The 12554-nt window shown below is 33.0% G+C and overlaps 1 protein-coding gene across 2 annotated transcripts in view; it reads left to right on the forward strand.

Annotated features, from left to right (window-relative positions):
- The window catches only part of LOC150108636 (metalloprotease TIKI1-like), a 271836-nt gene extending 261160 nt beyond the window's left edge, over positions 1-10676 (forward strand). For both annotated transcript variants that reach the window (XM_090416095.1, XM_090416094.1), the window contains exons 6-7: positions 2995-3282; positions 10294-10676. In XM_090416095.1, coding sequence (XP_090272221.1) covers positions 2995-3282; positions 10294-10465 — 460 coding nt within the window. In that variant the 3' untranslated portion in view covers positions 10466-10676. The remainder of the gene's footprint in view (positions 1-2994; positions 3283-10293) is intronic.
- Positions 10677-12554: the final 1878 nt, after the last annotated feature.

A 12554-nucleotide genomic window follows, 5' to 3' on the forward strand; every position in this document is an offset into this window, starting at 1 on the left:
AAGTAAGAGAAAGAAAAAATAATTTCATGAATATGTATAAATAATATTTATAATCCTGCATAATCATAAATAAACTAAATAAATCTTCGAACACCTTTTTATTTTATAACTAGATGACACCCTTCTAGCCTTTTTTTCTTTGTTAAAACAATTAAAAACTAGAGTTTCTCAACACATTTTTATCGTTTTCTTTTATTTTATATACGTTTTAAATGTATTCCGTTTAATAGTTGACTAATGTGTTTTAAGCATTTTTGTGTGTGTGTGTGTGTATGATCATAATTCCAAAGAATCATTTCACTTCGGGAGCTAGAAAACCCATTAAATACGAATGGATACGAATTTTTGAAAGATGAAAGAAAGTGTAAGGATATATATGGGGTTGCAAGATACATCAAAATCAATCACATGATTGCCAATTAACATTTCGAACTAATTAGAAATAATTCTCATCATTTAATTAGAACTTCTAACAATTAAAATAAGCACATTCATCTTCTAGTTCCTAATGCAAACTGCACGAGTCCGTTTAGCCCCGGAGAAAAATCTCAGAATGTTGGCTAACTTTGGGAACAGTCTGGAAAAAAAAAAAAAAAAAAAAAAAACTAGAGGAAAAAATGTTCTTGTAGTTGATTATTAATGTTCAATCTTAATACTCAATATTTCCTTGATATTATTTGACATACTTTAACACGTAACATACTTGTCACGTGTTAAAGTTTGTTATTATAGTTTGTCCGAAATATGTTTACCACATAATTCTTAATTAACAGAGAAGGCTTGAACGATGTTCAAGTTGTTTTAGGGAATTTGCCATTACAATTTGCACAGACGATAGCGTGTTGTGTTGTTTGTACTAATAAACAAACAACACCTTGAAGATGATTACCAAATACTATAAAAACTTCGCATTCTGTAATTCTATCAGCAATAATTTGTAAAATTTCCGCAATTAAATGCTCTAACTAAATCTGAAACACACACACAATCACGCCCAAATTTCCAAGAGTTATTTTCATGTTCCCAATACTAAAAATTTCATTATAAGATCGCAATTTCAATCTCCTAAATACAAACATTCAGGAAAAAATGAAAACAACTAAAATTTATCAGGGGGGGGGGGATGTTCGGCAGTTTTTCAGGCTGGCAGAAATGTTTTGTATCAAACACTATACAAAACACATGAAACATAATATGTATAAGAATAATAAATTGAGGTTTGCTTAGTTTTTATTCATACAAGATGAATAAAATAAAATATAACTGAAATTAAGTTACTGTGTGATATACTGGATGGTGAGCCCTTAAGGTGTACAATAAATGGACCACTTGGCATCCCAGAGCGAGCACTTTGTAAAAGTTGCTTGTATACAGTCTTGTCCTTTCAATCTTACTCTTTGCTATTACTGCTTGCATGGGAGATGAACTAATGACATCCGAGATAAACAACTAATATTTTTACAGACAGTTTCATTTTCTATTTAGGCACCGTTTGTTCAGCTGGATTCTCATTATTTTTCCTTTTTTCTTTATTATTATTATTCAAATATTTAGCAATCTTTGTTTTTTATATTTTATATATTGTCACATCGGATATAACTTCAACTTCTATACGGCTATAATACTTTATTTTGACACAAAATTAAGGTTTGAGTTATGAACCTTAAGTTCTTAAAAGGACTGGGAGATGGACTGAGTCCTTGACTCAGTATCCCGTCATCTGAATGAAGAAAATCATCTGTATGGATGGAGTGTTATTGAGCTAAAAGCTCTAGTCATGGCTGGGGAACGGCAATAGCCGAGCCTCAGTTAAAACTTCATTGGCTACAGCATTTCTATCCGTTACCCTGGAAGTCCTAAAAAGGACACTCCATCATCAACAAACTTCTTTTTTTTTTTTTTTTTTTTTTTTGAGTTATGAACCATCCTTATAAGGACTGGCTTAAAGGGCGAAGGAAGAATGCTTTTCATTTTCCCCGTTATTCTGTAGAGGACAGTGTAGGGATAAGGTGTTATTGAGCTATGAAGGCTCTGATCATAGAAGGAGAGTAACAGCAATAGCCGAGTCTCAGTTAGAACTTCATTGGTTCACAGACGGAATGTGTTGGCTCTGTGTCTCTTCTACACGTACTTTATGGTCGTTTCTCCAGTGAATTGGTAAACATCATTCTCCACTTACTGTTAGGCCTGTTAAAACAGGAGCAATTGCTATCCATTATATTAATTAAAATCTTAATATTAATTAATTCCTCCAAAATATTAATTAATCACCGCATCTCACGGTCGACCACCTACATCGAGTTATGAATCATTAAGCAAATTATAAATATATAAAAAATACTTAAAACTAAAAGGTGTAAGAATAAAAATATGAACCTTTCTAAAATTTTTAAAGACTTTTAATTTATTTCTGATTTAATAATTTATAATAAAAAGTGTTATAAGAATTTTATAAACTTCTTTTGTTTTATTTTTTTGTATCTTCACCAAATTGATTTTCCCTTAAATCTCGTAGTTGAGATGTTTTCCGATTTTAATTTCTTAACTCGGCTATCAAGTTATATTTCACAAAGATAATAAGGGAAATACATATTTAACCTGCCTACTTACTCTAGCACTAACAGAAGAATTACCCGTTTGAGTGTATTCTAGGAAAATGCAAAATAGATATTTAAATGTTCAGCGATACGTTTCCAAAAGATAATAGAGTTAATTATTAACCTAGGATTTATTATTATTAATTTTTCATCCAGATATATCGATGAATATATCGAGTTCTAATTCAAATTGAGTCTATCTCTGGACGTTTCAAAAAATAAATTAATAAATAAAATAAAATAAAAATCAATAAATGAAATAAAAAAAAACATTTACTTTACTTTTTATCTCGAGATAAGTTTTTTAATCATAGCATGATTAAAAAACTTATCTCGAGTCTTCAAACAAAAACGAATACATATTCTTTAATTTTATTATTATTTTTTCACTGTCTAGCGTTACTCCTAAGAAGCAGAAGGAAGCAGTGAAAGGTGGAACTCTTTCTGGGTGGGACGACAGTCTCGATTCAGCTGTTGCTGACAGTAAAATTCCGGAAAATCATTTCGAATCTGGTGACAACGTTCTGGCTTTCCGTCGCACTCAGTTCAGCCGAAGACCCTACCGACGACGTCCAAATCGCCAAGGATCCATTGCTCAGTTATTCGACACAACCGTCACTCCGCCCACTTCCAAAACTAGGACGTTTAACGATCTGTGGGTAAGATTGGACCCTCATACAACTAGGTAGGTATTTTCCAAGAACTTTTCCTATTTAGTAAGAAAATAAAAGTAAAAAATTTCGTAACTATGTAAGGTGTTTTCTTGAATAAGCCTCTAAATGAGCTGAACAGTGTTTTTAAATGTCTCGAAGAAGAAGCCAATTTTTCATACGACAATTTAAGAAGAAATACGATTGAGGAGGAATTTTCAAGCAGATAAAATTTGATTTTCAAATATCCGAGAAGTTACTGTTCTTCGTTATACTTGGTTCATTAATAAAAACATAATTTTGCTTCCTCTTTTGGATATCTGAATTTTTTTTAATATTTTAATTGAAAATGACATATTTGAACAGTTATGTTTTTACTTTTTCAGGACTTTTTCATTAAAGACCTGTTTACTCTTTCTTTCTTTCTTTCCTGTTCGGGGATAAACTATGATGATCGTTTTCTGGTGAAGAGTAAGTTAAGCTGTCATAATATAAATCCTATGTAAATCCCAAATCTATCTATACTTAGAATACTGCTCACACATTTGGGGTGGTGCACCTGAAACCTCTCAAAAATTCTTGTTGTCTAGAGAAGAGCAATTGGGCTCATAGATAACCCTTCCCTCACAGGCTCACTTCAACCTCTATCTCACAGACGGAATGTGTCGGCTCTGTGGCTCTTTTACACGTACTTTATGGTCGTTTCTCCCGTGAATTGGCAAACATCATTCTCCACTTGCTGTTAGGCCTGTTAAAACAGGAGCAACTGCTGTCCAACATTCCTTTTCAGTACAGCTCATCGAACCTGCTTCTCCTCCTCTTCATTTATCCCATCTACCTCTGTAGATCCTTCCTCATGACGTGTTTCCCAACAATTTGAACCTACAGCTATTTAAGAAGAATGTCGATAGGTTTATTCTTTCTCAATCTGCATCTCACATACGGCACTGGTATGCTATAGGTTCTCGTGTGGGATAAATATATGCATTAAAAAATTAATCTTTTATAATCCCTTTCTGATCAACAGCTTTATTTCAGATTGCCGTATTATTTATCAGATCTTGGATTTGATCAGCTGTTATATTACGATCTTTTGAAGTCCCGATTTATCCCCCTACCTATATTTAAGCTTTCTTTAAGTCTTTTATCGACCATTTTTGTTTCAAACACTTGGTTTATAATTATTTCATTTATCATCTTACATTCTGTTTAAGTGAACATACCATCTTAAATTAGATCTGCTTAGATATTCTTGAATATTAACAATGTAAAGTTATGTTCTATCTTCATTTTTAATATGGTTCTTCCACGAACCATCTGTTTACTATCATAATTTTTCTCAGAACTCTCATACCAGTGATCGAGTGTTTTATTCAGAAACTCAGCTCTCAGATCCATAAACTACTGTAATTTAAATTTTTATGAATAGGCAGCCCACGGAAGCATTTTTTTAAATCAATAGTTTTCAAAGCATTTTCCATAAGCTATTCAAAAATCCAAGTTACAACATCCGCCCACTTATATCTCTTTCTGACCCCTCGTGTGACGTCTTGCAATCAAATTCACGCAGGCGTGGCACGAGTCTCTTAGTGGGTAGACGCAACATTTTTATAAAAGCATGGCATATGCTATTGTTAATTTTATCTAACCGTTAAGCAGCGTATTTCAATATTCTTCTGAGAATAACATTGCTGCTATAACGATTTCATAACCATAAAATATTTCAAATAAACACGTTTTCGGATTTTGTTATATCTGAGGGTAAATCAAAAATAAGTAAATTTACTTTTTTTAAATAATATAAAATAATATAATTTTAAATAATAATAAAAAAATCTAGAAATATAAATGTAGAAAGATGAAAAGCCAAACGGCTATTTTTCTGGCGAGGTTGATAAGTTGAGGGGATAAAAATCCCTTATTGTTTTTTCATCCAGTAAGCGAAACTAAGATCAAAAACTACGATCTGAACGTTTCATGCCGACGAACTGTCGGCGGATCCAAGCGTAAGTGACCACTTGGTAGTGCCACACCAAGGCAACTCGTTGCAAAGGTGGAGCAAGCTCCCTCACTATTCTTGATATTTTCTCATAATGTAAAAACACACAGCTCCTAGGAGATGTAGCACTGCTTTACATTATGAGGAGAGGTCACTACCCAGACCGGTTTCAACCTTTTTTGAGGTCTCATCAGTGAGTAGCTAGACCTTAAGCGGTACACAGTGAAGAGAGACGGCTCAAATGTGTCGCCATCTCGTGGTCCCTGCCCCTAACACAATATATTTAATGTCTGAAATAATGTGGGTTCTACGGTCGATTTTCTTGAGTTTACGGGACGAAAAACCCGAGTTTCCGGGAGGAAAAACCCGCTTGCCCGTGCAGAGATCGACTAACTCGGGAACCGGTCGAAAAAAGGCTTAGAAAAATTTCCTCTAGTCGCCGACTAGAATCGAAACCAAGTCTTCCTTCGTGCGGCCAAGCGCCGTGGTATGCAAACGCCACATGTAGAAACTTATGTAGAAACTTTAAGTACTTTTCTAAGAGGTCGAAGTTCATTAAAAATTCACTTATCACGTATTGACCTCATCTCAGACTTTGGGACGAGTCTGAGAAAACCACAGCCTTGAAATTTTCTCACAACCTGAGAAAATCACAATACTTTTCCCCTGTGTAGTTACAGTTAAATATATGTTATGATAAAACTAAAAAAAACTGCATGGAAAATGTTCACAGTCTATGACGAATAAAGAATGAAGAATTATGAGTTGTTCAGATAGTAACTACTTCTTAAACAATGCTTGTTAGTTGCTATAGCAATCGCAACATGTGTTACATTATTCATCCATGCATTTTTTTGTTGAAAAGAGAAGATGCTACGTTTCAGCACAAACAATAGTAATAAACTAAAAAAAACGAACAAATACTGGTGATTAATTTTCTACGCAGTAAAAGCAAGAGAAAATTGTAAATTTCTAGGAGAGAAGAATATTTTCGGTATCATTAATTTAAAACTTAAAAAGAAGGAATTTAAAGTATTAGCCTACAACTAGAAAACATAATAACTATGAAAGATTTAAAATAATATATTTGCAAGAAAATACTTCACACTTTTTTTTTTTTGGTAGTGAAAGATTATTAATAATTTTAATTCAGAATTAGTATGATATGTGATGAATTAATGGAAAGTTATTCTACTAAAAGTACCAGACAGCAAATAGCTGTGAAAGAACTCGACCTAATCACATCATACAAATAATAATAATAATAATAATAAATAAACCGATTTCAAGAACAAAAATCTTTAATTTTTTTAGATTAAAAACATATATCATCAAAATTCATAGATGTGAGGTTCAAAACTTCCCTCTATGCATAGTTTTATAAAAAGTCTGCAATGACAACCAAATATTCATAAATCTCACTCACTCAGCTGATGTGTGGAGATAAATGTGACCAAACTAACTTATTTTAGCTCTCAACATACCATACCAGAGGTATATGCCCTTTTCTTCCATCTGTTATGCAGTCTCTCCTATTTTTAACTTTTCCTGTCCTCTTTCATATGAAAAGTTAAATATATATTTTTTATTAAAATATATTTTATTTTTTTAAACTCTTTTGCTCCTTTTTAAGGGTTCTTTCACTGGTCTGCAGTCGAGAAAGTGTCAGCCAAAAATTTGAAAACTATGCAACAGTTGCGTGAATAAACTTTGACAAACATAAGCAACTTGGAAGGTAAAATAAAACAATTTAGAAAAAAGAGTACGCTGACCTCGCGGCTCAAAGTAAACACCTTTTATGCAGTATTATTGGAAGCACACCATGACGTTAACAAATGGAGGAATGTCTTCAAGTGAAGGAGAAGCCGTAATTGGTTTACATGGTCTAAAAATTTATGAGAAAAAAAATCTGTTACTCATCGCGTGAATGGATTTTATCCAATCTGTTTACATCGAGAGCACTGATTGCACCGGATTTGTTTTGGGTGATTATAAGTGCTATTTCTGCCCTGCTGCTGCTGCTGCCCCCTTTTTTTATCATTTGCAAATATTATAAGTATGCATTATCAGGCGTAATATTCAATTAAGTTATCATTTCTAAGTTCGTTTTGCAAAAATTTACCATCATACTCCAGCCAAGGCTAAATAATAATAATAATAAACATAGTCCATATAAACTCTACCGATACTTACAGAATACATGAGCCAGTTACACGAATATTTTAATAGTTCCAGTAACTTTTCCCCTTTTTTATTATTAAAAAACAGACTCAGTTAAAAAGATCTGCTCTTTGAATCACTGATATTGCATCCAAGTTTCGTTGAATATTTTGTTTATTATTTATTTATTTTGTGACAAAATTTCAAACGATCCTTCTTCTGGGAGATGAAGTTCTCTCAAAAAGATTGCTATTTGTAATAACGATTGGTGTCTTTTCTTCTTTTTCTGCCAATTTCTATTCATAGAATAAATGAGCCGCAGATACAAACTCTTTCTGGCATGCAGACTAAGGCCGTCTCCTACATTACAAAACTGAAAAAAAAAGAAAGCAACCCTAAAAAATTACTAATAAATAAAGCAAAACATTCAGCTTGGGTTTTTTTCTATTAATTATCATAGTCGATACTGCACTAAATCACTTTGCAGGGGAAGACAGAATACTTGATTTATACACACGGTAATAATACCCATGAAGTAATTCCTATTTTTATTGCTTTCCCTGTCTCAGTTTTTTGAACATCATCATTATTATTTAAGATGGGTAAAGACTCGAAATATGAATAAGACAGTGATGTTCATGCATAAATCACTAAAGAAAATTAGTAAAACACAAAAAACAGCAAGATAAAAATGACGGTTGCGCAGTTCTACTTGTTATTTGAAAAGCTGTTGACAAGGTGACATTCGAAAATCAATTTGTTTATTTATCTTCGCCTATATTTATGAAGATAAACACAATTAACATTGATTATTTAATTAGTTCGAAATATGACGAAATAATGTTTTTCTTATAAAAATGTCAAAGTTAAAAGTAAATACAAGGCACTGTATTTATTTATTTTTTTTTGAATTTACATTAATATGTAAACACTCATCTATGAACTGTGTGATGCTCTCGAAGAGGTGTCGTTTTGTGACTGTGTGTGATACCGGAGAGGAAATATCGTCATGTTTGAAATTAGGCTATGAGGTCAATGGATTATGTAGGCAAATTGCGCGTGTTCTTCTGTTCGCTTTGTCTGCATTGTGGGACGAATAACTGATGTTTCCGGAAGGAAATAAACTTCCACTTCCATATTGGAAACAGACTAACTCAACTTAATTTGTAACGTCATAAAAAGGTTCTTCGCGTTCTAGATGGTTTCATAGCTAGAAAGGATTTAGAAATATATTACTAACAAAAATCATTCTGTCATGTTTGAAAATTCGAAAATAGAATTACGAAGGGATATGTAGTTTTATCTCTTAAAAAATACATTATTAAATGAATTTTATTGTCCACTGATTAGCGTTTGATTTGATGCTTGCCATTCTCGATTAGAGTTTTTTCAATGAATTTGAAATGAATATTCAGATCACGACTTTCTGATTTTATCGAATTGACAGTTTAAAGACTGTGAAATGAAATTAACTTAAGCGATGTGCACCGACACCTGCACAGAAATAAATACTTGTATTCAATTAACACTTGAAAATTTATTTAATATAAAAACAAAATCTATCGAACATATTCTCTTCAGCATAAGAGGGTGGTAGACTGCCAGACATCAAAAAGTGGTATATGGGGGGGGGGGGGGAATCTGCAAGATTCAAGGTAACAAGTGGTGTACCACAAGGATCAGTGATTGGTCCACTGTTATTCAATTTGTACATTAATGATGTTGGGAAGAATTTGACAAGAGACATTCAGCTATTTGTTGATCCAAAGATAGTTAGGGTAATCAGGAATGCTGCTGATATGCAGTACTTGCAGAATGATTTGAATAGGCTGGAATTGTGGGCATGGGAAAATGGATGTCAGTAAATGTAAAGCGTGATTAGATAGCCAATGTCATATTATATTGGTGGAATTACGCTTGAAGAAACTGATGAGGCTAGGGATCTTGGAGTGTTAAAAGTTAAAGTTCAGGGACCATGTAGCAAAGATTGTAAATACAATTCAAAAGATAATAGCAATGCCGAAACCAACTTCGACGTGTGAAGATAAAGGTGTCATTTTACCTCTTTACAAGGCTTCGATAACACCTCACTTGGACTATTGCATGCAGGTTTGGTCTCCTGGTTTCCGTGGTGATTCTGATATATTGGAGAGAGAGAGGGGGGGGGGGAGTGCAAAAGAGAGTGTTAAAAATTATATCAGGACTGTGGAATACTGATTATGAAGACAGATTGAGAATTTGTAGGCTACAGACACTACCAAAGAGGAGAAAGAGGGATGGTATGATTGAGACTTACAAACTTCTGTAAGGGTCGCACAGGATTTCAGTAAAAGTTTTTCATTTTATGAAGGTGGGGAAAGGACGCCCATGGAAATTGAGAATGAATGCTGTCAAGAAGAGGATTAGGGCTAGATTTTTCTCTCATAGGGTGATGCATGATTGGAAATGGATTGCCATTGGATGTTGTGTGTGCAAGCAGTGTGAACGAATTCAAGAACAGGTATGACAGCTGGTGCGAATAGTATGGTCTCCCTCGATGAGTCCCTGACACCCTGGAGGTGTCTCTTAATAATAATACTAATGATAATAATAAACTAAATTATTATTAACCTGAAAACAAGTAAAGGATTTTAAAACTGTTTCTCTATGTGTCGTTAAAAGAGTTTCATATTAATAACATCCCCAACCACCCACACACCTGAAGAAAACTACTCGCGTGCCCAAGTAGGGCTCGTCCGTCACTTTCGCAAACTCTCTGCTATATCACATTTTAAGCATTCCAACAAAAATTTCGTGTTATCATTAACTATTTTAAAGATTTTGGCATCAGCCAAATAGAAATGTTTTATGTGTCTTTACCTTGATGGTGCATTCTTTTTTCTTTTAGATCGTCTTATCCCCTGGCTCAAGAAGCTCGAAGTGATGACATGGTCTCTATTCAGAGGGCTCTTCATACGTGGTACGGTCTTTCAAGAGGTGGATGGTCATTTCTCTTACATTCAGGACTGCTGTTTTTATGTGTTCTGTGTGTAATACGGCATCTAGTGGTTACATTTTGAACTATCCAGTGTAGTGTAATTTGTGAATTTAAATACAGGGAATTACTGGAAACTGGACAGTTGTGTTTGGTGAGAAGTGTATAGAAACCTGTGAAAAAGAAGAGATTATAATATATTATATATACAGTATATATAAATATGTATACACACGCCAGATAATATATGATTGTACGTCATTTTAATAACAATAAAGTATTCAAATAAAAACTTATGTTTTATGTCAGATGAGTTATTTTTCAAGTGGGACACTAATTATACATCTCAAACCACGTGATACTCCACTAGATAACGTTTAATACTTAATATTTTAATACTTAAAATGTTTAAGATGTTTCAGTAAATTTTAGCTACACGAAGAGCTCATTCTACTGCCATTATTGGTTATATCGGGAACTCACAGTAACAACTTTTTATTTTAGTACTGATTGAAAGCATCGACAATTCGCTAAGTGAGAATTTTCGTGACATATATAATAGAAAATTATATAAGCCAATAGAATTTCTTAAATGGCTCCTTTTGATGTTTGATATCCAATGAACGTAAATTTAGCACTTATTGTGTTAATGAACAAAGAGGCAGTTATATTGTGTTAAAATACGAAGCGCCCTTCACCGTTAATAAATCTTAATGTGTAATTGAAAAAAATTGTTTTGAATGTTTAACGCCATCTAGTGGAATTGTAAATTTGATTATATCGAAACTTAATGAATTTATATGGTTGTCTCTTTTTGCAAACTTTTCGCACTTTTACTACAGGAGCAAAAATATTTTATTATATTTACGGCTATTTTGCCTGTTTTAATTTTAAAAAATTAAAATTTTTAAATTATTTTTTAATAATTTTTTAAAATATTTTAAATATTTTAATTAACTTAGACTGAGTCGTAATAACCGAAAGTACCTTTTATATGATTTGCATAAAACATCAATTTTTTCATAAAACATGAAATAACTTATTTATACAATATACACATTAGAATATGTTAATATTAAGAAGGTAGATATTATTAACCAATAATATATTCTACACTGATGACTGGCCAAAAAGCGAACTTTTTTTTAGCAAAGTCCAGCGCCAGTGACTTTGACTTGAAGAAAATGTAAACACAATCGATATTATTTTGAAGTTTTCTTAATTATCTAATTTGAATCCTTATTAAAGCATGTCATTTACATACTTGAGAATGCACATTGCCGACGATAACTTTATGATGTCAATCATGGTAGAAGAAATAAAAATTGTTTGCAATTAGTAGGCTAGTCTTAACTTAATTTCTTATTCGGTTCCTGCTGGCTTCTAATATTGCTGAAAACATTTAAGTCTCTTATGGCAAGGGCCTTGCATAAGAGGCTTAATTTATGAGTAGTTTTGTTTGTCCGTACGCAAATTGATCTTGGACAGATTTTATTGCATTTTACATACCGATTCTGCTAAGCCATTCCATTTTTTTTTTCAGGTGCATAAAGAGGCATAACGTATTGAAATTACACACTGCAATAATTCCATTTGGGCTCGATAGAACTGAATAAAATTTAAGATTAATCCGCTGAAGCCTTTTATTCCCTTATAGGGAGTTGCAGGGCAATTTTAGCCCTATCTAACTTTTGAAGATTGAAGTGTCAGAGGTAGCTGACAAGACTACAACTAATTATAAACGACATTCGGTGAAGAGAGGCGAGTGACATTTCACGGTTCCCAATCCTAATACTATATTTATTGTTTGAACAACTGTGGGTTGTACAGTCGGTTTTCTTGAGTTTAAGGGACGAAAAAATCCGAGTTTCCGGGAGAGGGAAAAAAAAAAAAAAAAAAAAAAAGACCCGCATGCCCGTACTATAGATCAACTAACTCGAGAACCGGTAGAAGAAAGGCTAAGAAAAAAGGTTCCTGTAGTCGGCCACTAGAACTGAACTTATGTCTTTCTTCTGAAGGTTACTATTTCAAACAACAGCACATTACATTAGGATCTATGTGGTTCAATTTAAGTTAGACGCGGAGCATTTTTTTATTGGAAAAATCTGACCAACTTATTTGAACGGATATTAATAATTTTGCACAGCAAAATTATATGCTTAGAGTACAACAGT

This window comes from Typopeltis vanoorti, chromosome 3, assembly GCF_054136105.1.
Source record: "Typopeltis vanoorti isolate ZY-2024b chromosome 3, IOZ_Tvanoo_1.0, whole genome shotgun sequence".
Taxonomy (NCBI): domain Eukaryota; kingdom Metazoa; phylum Arthropoda; class Arachnida; order Uropygi; family Thelyphonidae; genus Typopeltis; species Typopeltis vanoorti.